The 23,265-nt window shown below is 44.3% G+C and overlaps 1 protein-coding gene and 1 pseudogene across 1 annotated transcript; both read left to right on the top strand.

Moving 5' to 3' along the window:
- Positions 1-1,984: 1,984 nt before the first annotated feature.
- LOC126236209 (cuticle protein 21-like) lies at positions 1,985-3,963 on the top strand. The gene is made up of 2 exons (XM_049945329.1): positions 1,985-1,996; positions 3,351-3,963. The coding sequence occupies exons 1-2, from the start codon at positions 1,985-1,987 to the stop codon at positions 3,954-3,956; spliced, it is 618 nt and encodes a 205-aa protein (XP_049801286.1). The 3' UTR covers positions 3,957-3,963.
- Positions 3,964-10,448: 6,485 nt separating this feature from the next.
- On the top strand, positions 10,449-10,566 carry LOC126238102 (5S ribosomal RNA; annotated as a pseudogene).
- Positions 10,567-23,265: the final 12,699 nt, after the last annotated feature.

The raw sequence follows: 23,265 nt of genomic DNA, 5'->3' as shown, positions 1-23,265 counted from the left end.
TTTCTGTTGGTAGCACTGAGCGCCAATTAGGTTAGCATTTCCCCTCACACATATCAGCCCACCGCAAAAACCAATCGTATCATTTAGATTTTTGTTCATCAGTTCCAGCAACTGTTTGACATATATATTACGCAGCTGGTGTGCTATTTCTTCACATGGTGTGCTATTTCTTCACATCAAATATCTTGTTATTCCATTCACATCGCCACCACCTCCTCCCCCCCCCCCCCCAAGTGCAATAGGACCTATTCTTTGTTCCATCTGAAAGACTGGACGTGTTGAAAGCTGAAAAAGCAGTAAGACTCTCTCACTCAGTGAAAGTCAAATTATGTTCTACCATAATTTCAAAAGAACAACTTCACATACTTGTCGAAAATTGCGAAAAATATAAAATAAAAATATCGGTCTAAGGCGCTGCAGTCATGGACTGTGCGGCTGGTCCCGGCGGAGGTTCGAGTCCTCCCTCGGGCATGGGTGTGTGTGTTTGTCCTTAGGATACTTCAGGTTAAGTAGTGTGTAAGCTTAGGGACTGATGACTATAACAGTTAAGTCCCCTAAGATTTAACACACATTTTTTTTAAAATATCGGCACTCGATACCTCCATTTACATATCGATATATCCGTGAAATTAGCAACAGCAACATATGTCGATATTATGTGGAATCAATATTATATCGATGTATCGAAATTTATAGTCAGCCCTACTAAACACTATGGAACTATATCTGAAGATACGGTCTAGGGTGCGATTTCATGCGACAACAGGAGAACTCTCGTGGTTATCCCACGCACCCTGACTGCAAAACTGTACGTCAGTCTGGTGATTCGATCTGTCGTGGTGCCATTCATTAACAGCATTCCAGCGGGTGTCTTCCAACAGGACAGCGCTCGCCTGCATACCGATGTTGTAACCCAACATGCCCTGCCGTGTCGACATGTTGCCTCGGCCTGCTCGATCACCAGATCTGTCTCCAATCGAGCAGCAACACCATCGGACGACAACTCCAGCGTCATCCACAAACAGCATTAACTGTCCCTGTATTGACCGACCAAGTGCAACAGTCACTGAAGTCCATCCCACGAACTGACAAACGGCACCCGTACAAAAAAAAAAAAAAATTCATGGATGTTTGTGTGGTTCAAATGTTTGAAATGGCTCTGAGCACTATGGGACTCAACTTCTGAAGACATCAGTCCCCTATAACTTAGAACTACTTAAACCTAACTAACCTAAGGACATCACACACATCCATGCCTGAGGCAGGAGTCGAACCTGCGACCGTAGCGAACACGCGGTTCCAGACTGTAGCGCCTCGCTGCAGTCTGGAACCGCAAGACCGCTACGGTCGCAGGTTCGAATCCTGCCTCGGGCATGGATGTTTGTGATGTCCTTAGGTTAGTTAGGTTTAACTAGTTCTAAGTTCTAGGGGACTGATGTCTTCAGAAGTTGAGTCCCATAGTGCTCAGAGCCATTTGTAGCGCCTAGAACCGCTCGACCACCCCAGCCGGTGATGTTTGTAGGCTTGCATTCAACATTCTGACGGTTACACCGGTTATTAATATAGCAGCGTTTCACATTTGCAATGGCTTATCTGGCGCTTCTATTAACCAGTGATCTTCCGATATTAATCACTTAAATATGTTGCCTAGACAAACGTGTTCCCCAAATTTCCTTACTCTGCATTAGTTACTTTTTGGTACTGCGAATTTTTTCCCCGTCAGTGTATTTGTATCAGTATTATTAGAGTATTAGTGTTCTGAGTGCTGAAAGTCTCAGCGCCAAACGGGTTGCATTTCGTAGCGGACGGCTGTGTCTCAATTGGGGTAGGTGCGCCCAAGGCCTGCTGTGGCCGGTGGCCGCCATCCACATCGCGCGTTGCGAAAACGCGGGCAGCGCCCAGCCACGCCTGCAGCGGGTATATAACTGCCGGCCGGACAGTGCATCGCCAGTTCTCAGCTCCACACAGCAAGAAACTCATCGACATGGCCTGCAAGGTGGGTGCCAGCAGAAGACTGCTCAACTTTCGCCTACCGACTGTGTTTCCAGTGTCAATAAATCAGTGGTGTTATACTTTCTTCACGTGTTTCGAACCTTAAAGCGTGTTGCCAATTGCAAGAACAGCAGTGTTGACACAGAGATGAACGTGACAGATTCTGATAACGAATATTATGTAGGATTCACTGCATTTTACTATCTACTCTGACTGTGCTTTACAGCTGCAAGTGGGGTACTCCACGCAGTATGGGGAAGCGTTGTGGAACTTTCAATCAATAAAGGTTCTAAGTAAAATATTCCAAAGGAAGGAAGGAAAGTTAAACATCTTGTCAATGTTCACGCATTCTGACATGCAGCATTTCCTCGGAAGAAAAGTAAATGGAGCAAGGAATCGGTCATGGATCTCGTTAAGGAAATGCTCCAATATTACGTCGAGTGAATTACGGAATTTGTCAATAATTTAAATGAGATTGAATAGACTAGAACATGAGCCCAAACCCAATCTAATACTTCTTGGGGAGCGGGGTGACAGACAAAAAGTTTCTGACGAAAATAATTAAGACCAAAAAGTAATAATTTATGTGAGACTAATGCTGGACAGAGACTTGAATTCGAATCTACGCGGCTCTGATCCGTGCGATATCTCCTCGGGAGTTATCAAGAAGATATCCTCTAAAAAGGAAAGAGGCAGAATTCATTCGTAGCTCATTACTAGGAACTTTAATTAAAAAGAATGACGCACCCCACAGTGAGCCACTAATGACCCAATGTCTGTCATGTCTCATTCCGAGTGAATTCAGGATTCCACCGGGGAAAGAATATGATCTTTACGAGGTATCAGCGCTTTTGTTTATTATTCCAACTAATTTCCAAACAAAAGCGAAGTATATGCACGGCCATTACTCAGTCACACAACTGTTGAAGAAAGAAAAATAATGCTGACCATACTAAATACGCTGCTGCGACACTGTACGTAATGTGTTCACAGTTAAACTGAGTTTCCATTAGTTCCACAACATTGCGTCAGAAAATTAACATCACAGACATAACAGTACTATGCAGCTAATGATTAAAAGGATGTTAAACACCACTGCAGTGCCGTAATGATGATTATCTTAGTAAACCTCTTGTGGTCAAAAACCTTTCCTTCGGCAGCTATTAATGGATCTTTAAAATGCCAATCGCTTGCACTTTTCCATCCATATCCAAATAATTACGGCTCTCATTAGCTTTTAAAGTGCCGCTGAAGAACGTATAAAGAACTAAGTAAATGTTATGATTTAAGTCTACACGCTGCCTCACAAGGAAATGAAGCTGGACACAATTAACTGACAGATCTACTGTGTGTTACAGCTGATCGTCCTCGCCGCCTTCGTGGCCGTCGCCCGTGCTGGCTACCTGGGCGCCCCCGCCGTGGTCGCCCCCGGCCCAGCCATCGCCGCCCGCGCTTACGCCGCCCGCGTGGCCTATGCCGCCCCCGCACTCCACGCTGCTCCCGTGGCGTACGCCGCCCCCGCACTGCGTGCCGCCCCCCTGGCCGTCGCCCCCGCCGTGAGAGCCGCCCCCGTCGCAGTCGCCGCCCCTGCCGCCGTGGCCGCCGAGTACGACCCCAACCCCCAGTACAGCTACGCCTACAGCGTGCAGGACGCCCTCACCGGTGACTCCAAGAACCAGCAGGAGAGCCGCAGCGGTGACGTCGTCCAGGGCAGCTACAGCCTGGTCGAGCCCGACGGCTCCATCCGCACCGTCGACTACACCGCCGACCCCGTCAACGGCTTCAACGCCGTCGTGCACAGAGAGGCCGTCGCCCACCCCGCCCCCGTCGTCGCCAAGGTGGCCGCCCCCGTCGCCTACGCCGCCCCCGCTGTCGCTAAGATCGCCGCCCCTGTGGCCTACGCCGCCCCGGTCATTGCTAAGTACGCTGCCCCCCTCGCCTATGGCAAGGCCATCCTGGGCTAAGCTGTTTAAATAGGATATATTTATTGTGTGTGAATGCGTTTTGTATGATATGATAAACATAACGAATAAAATTCGTTAACAAAAAGAATCCATTGTTACTAATTCGTTACCTGAATATTTTCACTTTTCAGTAGTGTTTTACTTCATATGTCTGCTTTCACTGCATATTAATGTCAAATAATACTACAGTACAATGGAAGGTACTCTTCGCATTCATTGAGTAACACTACTGAAATTATAATTTTCCTATAATATTTTCCTTTGACAAACTAAGAAGCCGTTGCAGTATGTCGATTAGAGCTATTGAATTGGTCACATTGCGGCTGTGTGGTTCCGTAGGGGTAATGCTTTCACTAGGAGGAGGAAGGGGGGGGGGGGGCGTCTCACGTGCCGAAAGCGCCAAAGAACTCACATTTTTAAGGCGGAGCGGTGGGGGGGGTGTGTGTGTGGGGGGGGGGGGGGGGGTCATGCGTTCACTGACTAGAACAACAACGCCGGAAGCAATCTCCGTGTAGAGTCTGAACTGAAGATGACGCTCCATCTACCGCAGCACTGTGTCACAGTGAATAAATGAGCGATGATGATGGAACTGTAGCCTGTGTGCTGCTTCATGAAGAGGAAAAGAAGAAAAGCTGACGGAAAAGTGTTTTGGAGAACAATATGTACACCAAAGTACATGATCATGGAGTTCACACTTTATTGCCAGTTTTGATGGAAGATAAATGTTTTTCACTACCATATCATCGAATAGCTTGCGAGAAATTTACGTCTCTTATTGAATCACGATAGCGTGATCTAACCGTGCAAAGCACGTCATTCAGAAAGGCTGATGGGCTGAATGGGTCTACTACTTACTTTGAGATTCCGAATTTATTTTAAGCTACGAATTACATTTCATTTAAGCATGGAACAACATATTACTAACTCACATTAAACATGAATGATTCATTCCACTAAGCGGATAGGGCAGCTTTCGATACAGATGCTGCAAACGAATAACGAATACTTACTTGTCTTGAGGCTTGTTAGCTGTTAGCTGTTTAATCTACTCTCTCTCTCTCTCTCTCTCTCTCTCTCTCTGTGTGTGTGTGTGTGTGTGTGTATGTACGGGCTTGCGTATTTTAAACACAGCAGGAGCGAGAAAATAAAGAAGGGTTAAACAGTTCCACTTGCAAGGATCAAAGTTATTTGATCATCTGTGTGGATGAAAAATTTAGGTTTACTTATCACAGAAACTTCTCCCATGAACCATGGACCTTGCCGTTGGTGGGGAGGCTTGCGTGCCTCAGCGATACAGATGGCCGTACCGTAGGTGCAACCACAACGGAGGGGTTTCTGTTGAGAGGCCAGACAAACATGTGGTTCCTGAAGAGGGGCAGCAGCCTTTTCAGTAGTTGCAGGGGGAACAGTCTGGATGATTGATCTGGCCTTGTAACATTAACCAAAACGGCCTTGCTGTGCTGGTACTGCGAACGGCTGAAAGCAAGGGGAAACTACAGCCGTAATTTTGCCCGAGGACATGCAGCTTTACTGTATGATTAAATGATGATGGCGTCCTCTTGGGTAAAATATTCCGGAGGTAAAATAGTCCCCCATTCGGATCTCCGGGCGGGGACTACTCAAGAGGACGTCGTTATCAGGAGAAAGAAAACTGGCATTCTACGGATCGGAGCGTGGAATGTCAGATCCCTTAATCGGGCAGGTAGGTTAGAAAATTTAAAAAGGGAAATGGATAGGTTAAAGTTAGATATAGTGGGAATTAGTGAAGTTCGGTGGCAGGAGGAACAAGACTTTTGGTCAGGTGATTACAGGGTTATAAATACAAAATCAAATAGGGGTAATGCAGGAGTAGGTTTAATAATGAATAAAAAAATAGGAGTGCGGGTTAGCTACTACAAACAGCATAGTGAACGCATTATTGTGGCCAAGATAGACACAAAGCCCATGCCTACTACAGTAGTACAAGTTTATATGCCAACTAGCTCTGCAGATGATGAAGAAATTGATGAAATGTATGACAAGATAAAAGAAATTATTCAGGTAGTGAAGGGAGACGAAAATTTAATAGTCATGGGTGACTGGAATTCGTCAGTAGGAAAAGGGAGAGAAGGAAACATAGTAGGTGAATATGGATTGGGGGGAAGAAATGAAAGAGGAAGCCGCCTTGTAGAATTTTGCACAGAGCATAACTTAATCATAGCTAACACTTGGTTCAAGAATCATAAAAGAAGGTTGTATACCTGGAAGAATCCTGGAGATACTAATAGGTATCAGATAGATTATATAATGGTAAGACAGAGATTTAGGAACCAGGTTTTAAATTGTAAGACATTTCCAGGGGCAGATGTGGATTCTGACCACAATCTATTGGTTATGAGCTGCAGATTGAAACTGAAGAAACTGCAAAAAGGTGGGAATTTAAGGAGATGGGACCTGGATAAACTGAAAGAACCAGAGGTTGTAGAGAGTTTCAGGGAGAGCATAAGGGAACAATTGACAGGAATGGGGGAAAGAAATACAGTATATGAAGAATGGGTAGCTCTGAGGGATGAAGTAGTGAAGGCAGCAGAGGATCAAGTAGGTAAAAAGACGAGGGCTAATAGAAATCCTTGGGTAACAGAAGAAATATTGAATTTAATTGATGAAAGGAGAAAATATAAAAATGCAGTAAATGAAGCAGGCAAAAGGGAATACAAACGTCTCAAAAATGAGATCGACAGGAAGTGCAAAATGGCTAAGCAGGGATGGCTAGTGGACAAATGTAAGGATGTAGAGGCTTGTCTCACTAGGGGTAAGATAGATACTGCCTACAGGAAAATTAAAGAGACCTTTGGAGAGAAGAGAACCACTTGTATGAATATCAAGAGCTCTGATGGAAACCCAGTTCTGAGCAAAGAAGGGAAGGCAGAAAGGTGGAAGGAGTATATAGAGGGTTTATACAAGGGCGATGTACTTGAGGACAGTATTATGGAAATGGAAGAGGATGTAGATGAAGATGAAATGGGAGATAAGATACTGCGTGAAGAGTTTGACAGAGCACTGAAAGACCTGAGTCGAAACAAGGCCCCGGGAGTAGACAACATTCCATTAGAACTACTGATGGCCTTGGGAGAGCCAGCCATGACAAAACTCTACCATCTGGTGACCAAGATGTATGAGACAGGCGAAATACCCACAGACTTCAAGAAGAATATAATAATTCCAATCCCAAAGAAAGCAGGTGTTGACAGATGTGAAAATTACCGAACTATCATTTTAATAAGTCACAGCTGCAAAATACTAACGCGAATTCTTTACAGACGAATGGAAAAACTGGTAGAAGCGGACCTCGGGGAAGATCAGTTTGGATTCCGTAGAAATGTTGGAACACGTGAGGCAATACTAACCTTACGACTTATCTTAGAAGAAAGATTAAGAAAAGGCAAACCTACATTTCTAGCATTTGTAGACTTAGAGAAAGCTTTTGACAACGTTAACTGGAATACTCTCTTTCAAATTCTGAAGGTGGCAGGGGTAAAATACAGGGAGCGAAAGGCTATTTACAATTTGTACAGAAACCAGATGGCAGTCATAAGAGTCGAGGGGCATGAAAGGGAAGCAGTGGTTGGGAAAGGAGTGAGACAGGGTTGTAGCCTCTCCCCGATGTTATTCAATCTGTATATTGAGCAAGCAGTAAAGGAAACAAAAGAAAAATTCGGAGTAGGTATTAAAATTCATGGAGAAGAAGTAAAAACTTTGAGGTTCGCAGATGACATTGTAATTCTGTCAGAGACAGCAAAGGACTTGGAAGAGCAGTTGAACGGAATGGACAGTGTCTTGAAAGGAGGATATAAGATGATTATCAACAAAAGCAAAACGAGGATAATGGAATGTAGTCAAATTAAATCGGGTGATGCTGAGGGGATTAGATTAGGAAATGAGACACTTAAAGTAGTAAAGGAGTTTTGCTATTTAGGGAGTAAAATAACTGATGATGGTCGAAGTAGAGAGGATATAAAATGTAGACTGGCAATGGCAAGGAAATCGTTTCTGAAGAAGAGAAATTTGTTAACATCGAGTATAGATTTTAAGTGTCAGGAAGTCGTTTCTGAAAGTATTTGTATGGAGTGTAGCCATGTATGGAAGTGAAACATGGACGATAACCAGTTTGGACAAGAAGAGAATAGAAGCTTTCGAAATGTGGTGCTACAGAAGAATGCTGAAGATAAGGTGGGTAGATCACGTAACTGATGAAGAGGTATTGAATAGGATTGGGGAGAAGAGAAGTTTGTGGCACAACTTGACTAGAAGAAGGGATCGGTTGGTAGGACATGTTTTGAGGCATCAAGGGATCACAAATTTAGCATTGGAGGGCAGCGTGGAGGGTAAAAATCGTAGAGGGAGACCAAGAGATGAATACACTAAGCAGATTCAGAAGGATGTAGGTTGCAGTAGGTACTGGGAGATGAAGAAGCTTGCACAGGATAGAGTAGCATGGAGAGCTGCATCAAACCAGTCTCAGGACTGAAGACCACAACAACAACAACAACAACATATCACAGAAAAAATTCATCCCTACATTTATAACCACTATGTGAGGGATTGTTTCGATGTCTTATACCACTTTTTGAGAGTTTTGTAGTCCTTCCACAAAGGCCGATGTGCCTACAAATAACACTACTGAAAACGAAAAATGTACACTCTAAAGCAGTAGCACCTTATGAATGAAATTTCGTTCACGTATTATGTAGTTTGTACTTTGTTATTGTGGTCTTCAGTTCGAAGACTGAATAATCACACTATTATACACCTGCGGATACAGTTTCTTGGACAGTTATCTCAGTTTCTGCTATAGCCTCTTAGAGCTGTAATTCAGTCTCGCCAGTTGCGCATAGGGATAACTGTAGAGGTGTTAAGAGTTCCATGTTTTTCCAACTGCCGTCGCAAATTGTCAAGACATACTGCTTTCAATGCAGGTCGAATCGGGTGCCGTCCCGCCATCTCCCATGTAGCGTAAAAGAGGAACAAGTCAGGAGATTGTGATAACGAGAGTTTAGGAGCGTCCGTTGGGTAATGCGTGAAGTCTGCTTACGGAGTTGTTGTGCTGGACATGTTTAATCAGTAAACACTAAAGATTTAGAGTCAGTGTTAGCTGTGGTAAGCCATACCGAAGGCGGTCTCTTTCTTTCGGCCTGAAAGACATCAAACTCCCTCCGTCCGAGCTTCACTTGCAACAGATTCCGCTTGCATCAGTGCCCAAAACTTTGCGCCATTCATGTTTATAGTTCTGTACGTTCTTATACCACGGGAAATGCGATTCGCAGTGAAGATGTGTGGAAGGGTACCTAGCCACTGGCATCCTTGTTCTTAGCTTGGATTTCAGTGAACTATTCCTGATAGTCCTAACTGACACTTTGTTTGTAACATTCGTCTTAATTTGTGCTGAGGTTGCTGCAGGGGTATCTCAGAATTTGAGGAAGGAGAGTGAAGCTTATTTTATTCTCTTTTTCACTTATAAGTGCTTCTGTTGCACATCTGTCAGTATTCGAGAAATTCCAAAAGAGTGATGGAGATTTCATCGCAAGAGTCGAAGAACTTTGGACCGAGTATTAATTCTTGGTTGTACAGCAATGCTGCCGCTAGGTTGCTCGAAAGTAGCGAAGTAATGAAACGTAATTCAATATTATTATGAGCACCACACCAAAGCTAATGTTCCAGAAACATCTTATGTATATGTTTCCTTTGACTTCCGGCACGCTCTCGCAGCTGGTATTCATTTATGTGAGAGAAATGAAGAACGTAAAACCAATTTAATTGCCCAGGACGAGTGTCATACGCAATATCATCTTCTAGAAACGCTGTATCTCGTTACGTACAGTTCACCGCATATAATGACTGGTTTCTTGTACCTTAGAAATATTTTCATTCCGCAACAAGTGAGTGCTATTTTAATCGGTATCATAAGTTGAATGCGAGGAAAAGCAGAAAGAAGGTCGCCACTACATAATACAAAGAGCGTCAAGAACAGAAACGGTATGGTGAGATAAGCTCTCGTGATGTTTCGGACGCGAAGATTGACGTACAGAGGGAATGAAAGTTGAGGTATTTCAGGTAATGGAGTTTGAAATTACTTTATGAAGTAACAGATGCAGCAAACAGTAGACTTATATGAGTAGATGAAATAGAGGTGTCTGTTATGTTAGAGAGAGAGAGGAGAGACAGAGAGAGAGAGAGAGAGAGAAGAGAGAGGGAGAGAGAGAGGGGGGGGGGGGAGAGGGAGAGAGAGAGAGAGAGAGAGAGAGAGAGAGAGAGAGAGAGAGAGAGAGAGAGGGAGTGTATTCCTTTCACTGTATGAAAATCAAATACAGTGTATTTTAAAAAATTTGTCCAACTTCACAAGACAATATTGTGTGAAGAAGAAACTTGAGGCGAATTATAGCTTACACTTTGTACTATTTTTTATTTTTTATAAAAGAAAGAGATATCCGATTTATAACGATGTATTTCTTTACAGCCAACGGCCTTGCGACTGTGGCAACACCGGTTCCCGTCAGATCACCGAAGTTATGCGCTGTCGGACTGGGCTAGCACTTGGATGGGTGACCATCCGGTCTGCCGAGCGCTGTTGGCAAGTGGGGTGCACTCAGACCTTGTGAAACAAACTGAGGAGCTACTTGATTGAGAAGTACTGGCTCCGGTCTCGGAAACTGACATACAGCCAGGAAGCGGTGTGCTGACCACATGCCTCTCCACATCCGCATCCAGTGACGCATGTGGGCTGAGGATGACACGGCGGCCGGTCGGTACCGTTGGTCCTTCATGGCATATTCGGTAGAACTTTAGTTTACTTTTATTTCATTTCTTTACATGCATGTACGTACACTGTCAAGTCACATTAATGTGGCCACCTATCAAAAACCTGAATAACCACATTTTGCAACGTGGAACGCTGCGAGACATACAGTAAGAGAATCAATGAAGTTCTAGAAGGCACTGACGGCATTGCCGTGGCCAGCTGCGCTAGGTTTCTCGGTTTAGGATCTATGGCTCGAACAGCCCTATCGAGGTGGTCCGACATATTCTCTATTGCGTTTAAATTCTGTGAGTTTGGTGGCCATGGGATTACGGCAAGCTTATCCTGGTGTTCTTCGAACCACTCACGTGCACTGCAAGCCGTGTGGCACGTAGCATTCTCTTGATGGTAAATTTCATCATGCCAGAGGAAAAACAAACTGCATTTGGACGTGGACACGGTCTGTAAGGATATATGCATACTAGTGTTGATCCATTGTGCCTCCGATAATGAGGAGGTCACCCAAAGAATTCCAAGAAAACATACCCTGGTTCAGGGTGTTTCTTTTGAGGCCTTTCATGCCGTACACGCTAACTGCCATCTGTCCTAAGGGGCATAGAACGTGATTCATCTGCAAAAGCCACCTGTCGCCACTCAGTAGACGTCCACAAGCGGTACTGGCGTGCAAAATCCAGCCTTCGTCGCCGGTGAACAGCAGTCAACAAGCTGCATGAACCAGGCGCATGCTGCGTGGCTCATATGCAGCAACGTTCGCTGAACGGTCATTGAGGGGGCACTTATGGTTCCCCCTTGGTTCATTTAGGTGGTCAGTTGCTCAACAGCTGCAGGGCTATTCACCCGTACATATCTCCGCAGTCATCGTCCACCCCTGTCATCTGTGGCCGGTGGTGCATCACTGTTGCCTCAGCGCCGGTTTTGGACAGCGCCATTTTAGCATTTATGGTATACTTTAATCTCGAGGGTACGTGAATAGTTTACCAACGTAGCCGTTTCGTAAATGCTTCTACCCTTGACCCCGAAAGCTAATGATCAGCCCCCTTTCAGAACTCAGACAAATCGTTCCGTTTCCGTGTTCCGTGTTCCGTGTTACGACGAGTACTGCACTATTTGCCACTCCCCCTCCCTCCACCCCCCTCCCCGACACGCTTTATATACCCTCCACCGCCAATGCTGCCATCTGCTGTCTGTAAGTGGTTATTCCACGTTGCTGTAGAACATATGCGCTGGTCAAATTACTGTGACTGGACCGTGTACGATGTTGTGGTACTTTTTACAACTACACTACTGGCCATTAAAAATGCTACACCAAGAAGAAATGCGGATGATAAACGGGTATTCATTGGACAAATATCTATATACTAGAACTGACATGTGATTACATTTTCACGCAATTTGGGTGCATAGATCCCGAAAAATCAGTACCCAGAACAACCACCTCTGGCCGTAATAAAGGCCTTGATACGCCTGGGCATTGAGTCAAACAGAGCTTGGATGACGTGTACAGGTACAGCTGCCCATGTAGATTCAACACGATACCACAGTTCATCAAGAGTAGTGACTGGCGTACTGTGACGAGCCAGTTGCTCGGCCACCATTGACCAGACGTTTTTAGTTGTTGAGAGATCTGGAGAAGGTGCTGGCCAGGGCAGCAGTCGAACATTTTCTTTATCCAGGCCTATACAGGACCTGCAACATGCGGTCGTGCATTATCCTGCTGAAATGTAGGGTTTCTGGTCTAGCGGTTCTAGGCGCTCAGTCAGGAACCGCGCGACTGCTACGGACGCAGGTTCGAATCCAGCCTCGGGCATGGATGTGTGTGATGTCCTTAGGTTAGTTAGGTTTAAGTAGTTCTAAGTTCTAGGGAACAAATGACCGGTCCCATAGTGCTCAGAGCCAAACCAAATGTAGGGTTTCGCAGGGATCGAAGGAAGGGTAGAGCCACGGGTCGTAACACATCTGAAATGTAACGTCCACTGTTCAAAGTGCCGTCAGTGCGAACATGAGGTGACCGAGACGTGTAACCAACGGCACCCCATACCATCACGCCGGGTGATACGCCAGTATGGCGATGACGAATACATGCTTCCAATGTGCGTTCACCACCAAGTCGCCAAACACGGATGCGAGCATCATGATGTTGTAAACAGAACCTGGATTTATCCGAAAAAATGACGTTTTGCCATTCGTGCACCCAGGTTCGTCGTTGAGTACACCATCGCAGGCGCTCCTGTCTGTGCTGCAGCATCAAGGGTAACCACAGCCACGGTCTCCGAGCTGATAGTCAATGCTGCTGCAAACTTCGTCGAACTGTTCGTGCAGATGGTTGTTGTCTTGTAAACGGCCCCACCTGTTGACTCAGGGATCGAGACGTGGCTGCACGATCCGTTACAGCCATGCGGATAAGATGCCTGTCATCCCGACTGCTAGTGATACGAGGCCGTTGGGATCCAGCACGGCGTTCCGTATTACCCTCCTGAACCCACCGATTCCATATTCTACTAACAGTCATTAGATATCGACCAAAGCGAGCAGCAATGTCGCGATACGATAAACCGCAATCGCGATAGGCTACAATCCGACCCTTATCTAAGTCGGAAACGTGATGGTACGCATTTCTCCTCCTTACACGAGGCATCACAACAACGTTTCACCAGGTAACGCCGGTCAACTGCTGTTTGTGTATGAGAAATCGGTTGGAAACTTTCCTCATGTCAGCACGTTGTAGGTGCCGCCACCGGCGCCAACCTTGTGTGAATGCTCTGAAAAGCTAATCATTTGCATATCACAGCATCTTCGTCCTGTCGGTTAAATCTCGCGTCTGTAGCACGTCATCTTCGTGATGTAGCAATTTTAATGGCCAGTAGTGTACTTTTAGGATCAATGTTTTCATTCATATTTCACAAATCTTCAATGTGCCGTACACTAGATACACGGCAAACGTCCCATCCAGCCGATAGACAAACCCGTCGTATACTTTTTCTAGCATGTCTGGGGTTCCTGCTTTCAGTGCTGTTACTGTGCGGTGTCCCAGTTAATCTAAAGCTGGGACTTTCATAGATCCTCAACAAATAAAACTGACATACTGTGAATGAAAGAAACCTTGGAGGCGAATATTTCAATGCAAGATCCGTACTCCCCTTGCAGCCACGCCATCGCTGAAGTAACTCACTGTTAAGAAACGCTCTTACATGCGGGCATTTACTGTGGTAGTGCTAAGTCCTATTGAAAAAGTTAATTTTCGCCATACTGCCGCAGATGTGGAAAAGACAGAACTCCGACATATCCCATGTATGCCTTAATAGTTTAGTTTCTTGAATTTCTGCTTGTTAATTTAATATCTAATAACCACAGTTTTCGCGTTTTCGTTTGCATCAGGAAGTAAACCGATTTTGTGACATTTTAGAAGTTCCCAATCAGGAGCGAATTACGAGGGCAGTTCAATAAGTAATGCAACACATTTTCTTTCTCGGCCAATTTTGGCTGAAAAAACAGGAAATTTCTTGTGGAATTTTTTCAAACATTCCCGCTTCGTCTCGTATAGTTTCATTGACTTCCGACAGGTGGCAGCGCTGTACGGAGCTGTTAAAATGGCGTCTGTAACGGATGTGCGTTGCAAACAACGGGCAGTGATCGAGTTTCTTTTGGCGGAAAACCAGGGCATCTCAGATATTCATAGGCGCTTGCAGAATGTCTACGGTGATCAGGCAGTGGACAAAAGCACGGTGAGTCGTTGGGCAAAGCGTGTGTCATCATCACCGCAAGGTCAAGCAAGACTGTCTGATCTCCCGCGTGCGGGCCGGCCGTGCACAGCTGTGACTCCTGCAATGGCGGAGCGTGCGAACACACTCGTTCGAGATGATCGACGGATCACCATCAAACAGCTCAGTGCTCAACTTGACATCTCTGTTGGTAGTGCTGTCACAATTGTTCACCAGTTGGGATATTCAATGGTTTGTTCCCGCTGCGTCCCTCGTTGTCTAACCGAACACCATAAAGAGCAAAGGAGAACCATCTGTGCGGAATTGCTTGCTCTTCATGTGGCTGAGGGTGACAATTTCTTGTCAAAGATTGTTACAGGCGATGAAACATGGGTTCATCACTTCGAACCTGAAACAAAACGGCAATCAATGGAGTGGCGCCACACCCACTCCCCTACCAAGAAAAAGTTTAAAGCCATACCCTCAGCCGGTAAAGTCATGGTTACAGTCTTCTGGGACGCTGAAGGGGTTATTCTGTTCGATGTCCTTCCCCATGGTCAAACGATCAACTCTGAAGTGTATTGTGCTACTCTTCAGAAATTGAAGAAACGACTTCAGCGTGTTCGCAGGCACAAAAATCTGAACGAACTTCTTCTTCATGACAACGCAAGACCTCACACAAGTCTTCGCACACGAGAGGAGCTCACAAAACTTCAGTGGACTGTTCTTCCTCATGCACCCTACAGCCCCGCTCTCGCACCGTCGGATTTCCATATGTTTGGCCCAATGAAGGACGCAATCCGTGGGAGGCACTATGCGGATGATGAAGAAGTTATTGATGCAGTACGACGTTGGCTCCGACATCGACCAGTGGAATGGTACCGTGCAGGCATACAGGCCCTCATTTCAAGGTGGCGTAAGGCCGTAGCATTGAATGGAGATTAAGTTGAAAAATAGTGTTGTGTAGCTAAAAGATTGGGGAATAACCTGGTGTATTTCAATGCTGAATAAAACAACCCCTGTTTCAGAAAAAAAATGTGTTGCATTACTTATTGAACTGCCCTCGTATTTAGTTTCACCTGAGTGCTTCGGTCGTTAGGTTTTTTGAATCTCTGCGTATTAATCTAATTTATTAGACACAGTTCCTGAGTGTTCGTCAGTGTCTCCAACAGAGTTCCGACGCACGTGCTGATAGTCTGTTTATCTGGGTACTTTAGTTTTCCACGGTCTTTAGTAGGAATAGGAACTGTGACTGTTGTGTATAGATGCTAGCCGAGTTGGTGATACTTCGCTCTCAGCTCCAGGCTGTGATGGCTTCAGTTACACAACTTGACACTGCAGTGGATGGGCACGACTGTTGTGGGCCAGCTTTAGTGATCCAACGGACGTCCAGCACGTCCAAGTCCTCCGATCAGACCTCACTGGTGGCCAGCCCAGTCACTACTCGCACTGAGGTTGACCCCTCACCTGTGATCGAGTGGAAGGTCGCCCCTGGGCGTGGCAGGCAGCGAGACTTCCCAGAGGGCCACACGTAAGGCCTCCCCTCTTAGTCTGACAAACAGGTACCAGCTCCTGTCCGTGGCTGACACTGTCGCTCAGCCATATGTCTTCTCCTGTTCTGTTTCAGAGGAAATCTCTTAGCCTATAAGATCTGGACAATCACAGAAGGTGGGATTATTGAAAGTTGGGAGCTCCAACGTTAGGTGGGTTATGGGGCCCCATAGAGACATGGCTGCTAACAAGGGAACCTCCCCATCGCACCCCCCTCAGATTTAGTTATAAGTTGGCACAGTGGATAGGCCTTGAAAAACGGAACACAGATCAATCGATAAAACAGGAAGAAATTGTGTGGAACTATGAAAAAAATAAGCAAAATATACAAACTGAGTAGCCCATGCGTACGATAAAGAACATTAAGGACAATGTGAGCTCAGGAACGCCGTGGTCCCGTGGTTAGCGTGAGCAGCTGCCGAACAAGAGGTCCTTGGTTGAAGTCTTCCCTCAAGTGACATCTTTACTTCATTTATTTTCGCAAAGTTATGATCTGTCCGTTCGTTCATTGACGTCTCTGTTCACTGTAATAAGTTTAGTGTCTGTGTTTTGCGACCGCACCGCAAAACCGTGCGATTAGTAGACGAAAGGACGTGCCTCTCCAATGGGAACCGAAAACATTTGATCGCAACGTCATAGGTCAACCGATTCCTCCACAGGAAAACACGTCTGATATATTCTATACGACACTGGTGACGGCATGTGCGTCACATGACAGGAATATGTTGTCGAATGGGTAGAAAGATTCTTCTACCTTGCACGATTTAAGATTTCTTGTGGATGTGATAATCACTCCCAAAAATGTGATGAAAACATAACGGACGGCCAGATAATAATTGTCTGAAAATAAAAATTTTTCGCTCGACGGCAGACTTGAACCAAAGACCTCCGGTTCCACAGTTCCACGGGACCATGGCGTTCCTAAGCTCACATTGTCCTTAATGTTGCTTATATTACGAATGGGCTACTCAGTTTGTATATTTTGCTTATTTTTTTTCATAGTTCCACACAACTTCTTCCTGTTTTCTTGATTGATCTATGTTCAGTTTTTCAAGGCCTATCCACTGTGGATCTTATAACTAAATCTGAGGGGGGGGGGTGCGATGGGGCGATGGGGAGGTTCCCTTGTAAGAAGGGGAAGGAAGCCAATGTGCACTCCTAGTGTATATCGGGTGGAGTCATTCCATATATAGAGTGGGTCCTCCCAGATGCCATGAAGAGCACAGGGTGCAGCCAATGCAGGTGGTGGCTAACGTCGGTACCAATGATGTGTGTCACATTGAATCAGAAGAGATTCTCTATGGTTTCGAGTGGCTAACAGAAGTGGTAAAGGCTGCCGTCTTGCTTGCGAGATGAAAGCAGAGCTGCCTATTTGCAGCATACTCGACAGAACTGATTGCGGGCCTCTGGTACAGAGCCGACTGTAGGGTCTGAAACAGAGGCTAAGATGGTTCTGCGACCATGTAGGCTGCAGATTCCTCGACTTGCGCCAGTGAGTGGTTGTGTTTAGGGTTCCGCTGAATAGGTCAGGAGTCCTCTATACGCAGGAGGCGGCTGTACGTGTAGCAGGGGCTGTGTGGCCTGAACTGGTCGGTTTTTTAGGTTAGAGGGTTTCGGGAAAACAAAGAATGGGCTTCAGTCACAAAAGATGCAGGCTAAACACAGGAGGAACGTAGATACAGGAACCATCGATACAACAGTTGTAAATTTTCGTAGATGTTGGAGAACTACCAGAGCTCCAAGCGCTAATAGAAAGCACTGATGCTCAAATCGTTATAGGCACTGAAAGCTGACTCAGTCGATATTTTTGCGTATAACCTAATGGTGTTCCGAAAGGATAAGTTAAATACGGTTGGCGGTGGCGTGTTTGCTGCTGTTAGAAGTACTTTATCTTGTCGCCAAATTGAAGTAGATAGTTCCTGTGAGTTAGTATGGGCAGAGGGTCATAGTTGGCAACCGGAACAAAATAACAATTGGTTTCTTTTACCAACATCCCAATTCAGATAATACAATTTCTGAAAGGTTCAAAGAAAACTTGAGTTTGATTTCAAGCACAAACCCGTCTCATACTATTATATTTGGTGGGGTCTTCAATTTACCCTCGATATGTTGGCAAAAATACTTGTTTAATTCCGGAAGTACGCATAAAACATCGTCCGAAATTGTGCTAAACGCATTCCCTTAAAATTATTTCGTGCATTTAATTCATGAGCCCCCACGAATAGCAAATGGTTGTGAAACCATACTTGATCTCTTAGCAACAAATAATCCTGAGTTAATAACGAGCATCAAAACGAATACAGGGATCAGTGAACACAGGGTTGTCGTAGCGAAACTGAATATTGTAACCCCAAAATCCTCCAAAAAACAACGAAAAAATACCTATTAAGAAAGCGGATAAAAATTCACTTGACGCCTTCCTGAGAAACAATCTCCACTCCTTTCAAATTAGCAATATAAGTGTAGACTAGATGTGTCTTGAATTCAGCGATATAGTATCGGTAGCAACTGAGAGATTTATAGCAAATAAATTAACAAACGACGGAGCTGATATTCCTTGGTACACAAAACGGGTCAGAACACTGTTGCAGAAAAAACGAAACAAACATGCCAAATTTCAACGGACGCAAAATCCCCCAGATTGGCGATCTTGTATAGAAGCTCGAAATTTAGTGCGGACTTCAATGCAAGATGCTTATAATAGTTTCCACAACGAAACTATGCCTCGAAGAAGACGAAGTAAATATTCCAGTATTCGAATCAAGAACAGCTGCCACCATGAGTAACGTAGAAGTAAATATCCTCGGAGTTGTGAAGCAACTTAAATCACTTAATAAAACCAAGTCTTCTGGTACAGACTGTATACCAATTAGGTTCCTTTCAGAGTTTGCTGATTCAGTAGCTCCGTACTTAACAATCATATACAACCGTCCGCTCGACGAAAGATCCGTACTCAAAGACTGGAAAGTTGCACAGGTCACACCAATATTCAAGAAAGGTAGTAGGAGTAATCCACTAAATTACAGGCCCATATCGTTAACGTCGATAAGCAGCAGGATTTTGGAACATATATTATGTCCGAAGATTATGAATTACCTCGAAGGAAACGGTCTACTGACACTCAGTCAACATGGATTTAGGGAACATCGTTCTAGTGAAACACAACTAGCTCTTTACTCTCATGATGTGCTGAGTGCTATTGACAAGGGATTTGAGATTGATTCCGTATTTCTGGATTTCCAAAAGGCTTTTGACACTGTACTGCACAAGCGGCTTGTAGTGAAATTGCGTGCTTGTGAAATATCGTCTCAGATACGTGAATGGATTCGTGATTTCCTGTCAGAGAGGTCACACAGTTCGTCGTAATTGACTGAAAGTCACCGAGTAAAACAGAAGTGGTTTCTGGCGTTCCCCAAGGTAGTGTTATAGGCCCTTTGCTGTTCCTTATCTATTAAACGATTTAGGATGCAATCTGAGCAGCCGTCTTAGGTGGTTTGCTGATGACGCTGGCGTTTATCGACTAGTAAGGTCATCAGGAGATCAAAACAAATTGAAAAACGATTTAGAAAAGATATCTGTATGGTGCCAAAATTGGCAATTAACCCTAAATAATGAAAAGTGTAAGGTCATCTACATGAGTGCTTAAAGGAATGCGTTAAACTTCGGCTACACGATAAATCAGTCAAACCAGAAGGATGTAAATTCAACTAAATACCTAGGAATTACAATTATGAACAACTTAAATCAGAAGGAATACATAGAAAATGTCGTGGAGAAGGCTAACCAAAGACTGTGTTTTATTGCCAGGACACTTAAAAAATTTAACAGATGTACTAAGGGGACTGCCTACGCTAGCTTGTGCGTCCTCTTTTAGAATACTGCTGTGCAGTGTGGGATCCTTAGGAGGTAGGACTGACGGAGTGCATCCAAAAAGTTCAAAGAAAGGCAGCACGTTTTGTACTATCGCGAAATATGGGAGAGAGTGTCACAGAAATGATACAGGATTTGGGGTGGACATCATTAATACAAAGGCGTTTTTCTTTGCGGCTGAATCTTCCCAAGAAATTCCAGTAACCAACTGTCTCCTTCGAATGCGAAAATATTTTGTTGACACCGACCTACATAAGGAGAAACGATCACCAAGATAAAATAAGGGAAATCAGAGCTCGCACGGAAAGATATAGGTGTTCGTTCTTTCTGCGCGCTATTGGAATAATAAGAGATTTGTGAAGGTGTTTCGATGAACCCTCTACCATGCACTTAAGTGTGATTTGCAGAGTATCCACGTAAATGTAGACGTAGATAGAAACGCTTGTCATAAAAACTGTTTCAAGCTTTAAGAGAAAATGACAAAGAAAAACGAGCTGAGTTTAGTGTAGAATTGTTTGATAAAATGCAGACTGCACACGATTTTCTTAATAAAATTGTGTTTAGTTTCGAAGCCACCTTCCATTCCGATGGTAAAGTGAATCGGTATAGTCTTCGGATATGCGGTGAGCAGAAACCACGAAACGTAATCGAATATGTACGGGACTTCTCTAAGATAAATGATCTACGGGCCTTTCTTTTTTGTCGGGTCAGTTGTAGCTGGCATATCGTACCTGGACATGTTTGAAAATTATCTAATGCCTGAATTACAGCACGATACTGGCAAATAATTTATTTTTCAGCAAGATGGCACGCCACCACAATATCATTGTGAAGTCGTCGAGTATCTCGGTAGGAATGTTCCGACTTGGAGTGGACGTGGCCACCAAAATCATTTGATATAACACCAGTGAACTTCTGTGTATGGGATTACATTAAAAACAGAGTGCTTCGTCCTCCACTTAAGGAAAACATCGACGAGATGCGACCATGGACAACACAAGCAGTTGCCACCATACTTCAAGACTTGTTTAATAGGATTTGGCAGGAAACGAATTACAGACGGGACTTTAATCATGTTGAAAGGAGTATACTGAGGCACATTTGTATGTAGCACCCGAATATGATTTTATAAACGATGTATGTCTTTGATAGGCTTTATATCGTTGACCCAGAGATATTGCTAGTGTTGGAGTAAGAGAGCGCTTGGCGCACAGTTGTAGGTCTGGGTCTGTTAGGGAAAGACGATGGAGTAGGCAGGTTTTGTGGCGTGCTGTGTGAAGCCACCAAGAGTTAGATTAATTTAGGTATGTCAATATTGTTGAACATGAAAGCAGAAGTCTTCATGCAATCAAGGTAAAGATGGTAAATAATTAATTTTCGGGAACATTTTTAAAGGTACTGAGGAAGGTAGAATGAGGGAGCTGGTACCCAATTTTCAGTCAGATTCTTTTAAACAGGAGCATATTCGCCTTTTTGTGTTCCGATAGGAGCATTTTACCGCTGGTTCCCTTCTTCTCCTTCATGTCACTCATGTGAAATAACTTTGTGGGTCAGCTGAAATTTTGATGGCTTACTTGTGAACAACTGAAATAACAGAAAACTAATTTTTACCTCAGACGGTATTTTATGTGCACACCAAATTTTGCATGAACTTCAGTACTACAACATGGGATAGTAAGGAGACACTTTAAAACATATTTCTCTGTGTTAGGAGACACTTTAAAACATATTTCTCTGTGTTACGTCACTGTATAAACTACGATTTCGGCTCACATCATATTTTAGGTGTGTATTTTACGTGTACAAGAAGGATAACTTTTAACATCTGTATCTTGGAAGCGGGTAAAGAGATCAAGAAAATTCTCAATTTCGTTCGAGATCGGTATCTTAGTAATATATCGGAAAGACTGCAGCCATTTGCTGTGCACAGACGTCTTAAAATTCGAGGCTCGTTTTTGTTACTCAAAAACCATGTTTCGGTGTATTTCTTGATAGCGGATGTAGATTTTTTTAAAATGGCAAGATGGTAGTTCTAGGTAAACTCCTAGAGAATACATCGTTAAAATTTGAACAATTTTCTGCTGTTAGTTATTTAGATATCTGCTGCTAACGGCGAAAAAATGGCGATATACGTTTTTCTCGAATTTTGTCAGGAACCGCCCATGAATTTAACGTTGCCTCCATAAGCCCCTTAGGCGGTGCGGTTCTAGGCGCTACAGTCTGGAACCGGGTGACCGCTACGGTCGCAGGTTCGAATCCTGCCTCGGGCATGGATGTGTGTGCTGTCCTTAGGTTAGTTAGGTTTAAGTAGTTCTAGGGGACTGATGACCTCAGGAGTTAAGTCCCATAGTACTCAGAGCCATAAGACCCTTAAGGCGCGCCAAAGGCCACCTCTAAAGCAAAAGGAACCAACCGATTTGCTCCTTTTGTCTAAAGTGGAGAAGGTGCACAATATTCGAAAATTGGCACTGTACTGTAGGACAGTTACAGTAAAACGATTGTTCTGCTGGGTATGCAAATGGTCCCTAATCCAAGAGCTGTCCTAAGCAGTTGATCCTACCTTTCCATTGCCAATACAAGCCGAGGCACGAGCCCGGAAATTTTCCGTTCTTATGTGCAGTGTATTGGAACATACTGGTAGCACATGAGCGTGCCGAGCGAACAGCAATGTAGGAGCACACATATTAAGTATAGCTGGATAATGTGATACTCAGTAAAACATAAGGTTATGAGACTCTAAGCCATGGGAATTTATTCAAACGAAATGACTTTTTATATAAAGCTCTCTTTGGTCTGCAAAGTTCCTCTTAAATCCAAGGACATGGAATATGTAAATCACAACAGTCTAACTTTTCTTGTGTCGGACCAAGTGCTCAGAGACGAAGTAACAGAGCTATCTATTGGATATTTATTACTTAATTTCTAAGGAAACACACGCTGCCCGTCAGCAGTTTTGGAAAGACCTAAAAATCGACAGACCTTGTCGTTTAACTTTTCACGTAGCTAGTATTATTCGGTTTTGTGCTATCGGATTGCATTATTCACAAAGATACATAGTTTCAAGAAATTGAACAGTCTGTACTGAGTTGGTGGAAATGTAAGGGAACAACGCACCATTATGTGCATGGTTAGAGGGTGCAGACACTTCCAACATGGTCAGACAAGTCTGTATGATGAAGAACGAAGTGTCAGACCGTGTCTCTCTGAAGAAACGCAGGATAAGTGGAGGCCCTCGTGTTCGAAGTCTAGCGTATCGCAGTCCAGGCGATGGTGGAAAACGTGAAGATCTGTCAGGAAACAGTTTTAAACATCTTGCATATGAGAAAGGTTGCAGCTCGCTAGGTTGCGAACTGCTCTCACCCATTCATAAAGTCCTCAGCGCCGTAGTATTGAGCGG

Source organism: Schistocerca nitens, chromosome 2, assembly GCF_023898315.1.
Source record: "Schistocerca nitens isolate TAMUIC-IGC-003100 chromosome 2, iqSchNite1.1, whole genome shotgun sequence".
In the NCBI taxonomy this organism is placed as follows: domain Eukaryota; kingdom Metazoa; phylum Arthropoda; class Insecta; order Orthoptera; family Acrididae; genus Schistocerca; species Schistocerca nitens.
This window is presented reverse-complemented; position numbering and strand designations above follow the sequence as displayed.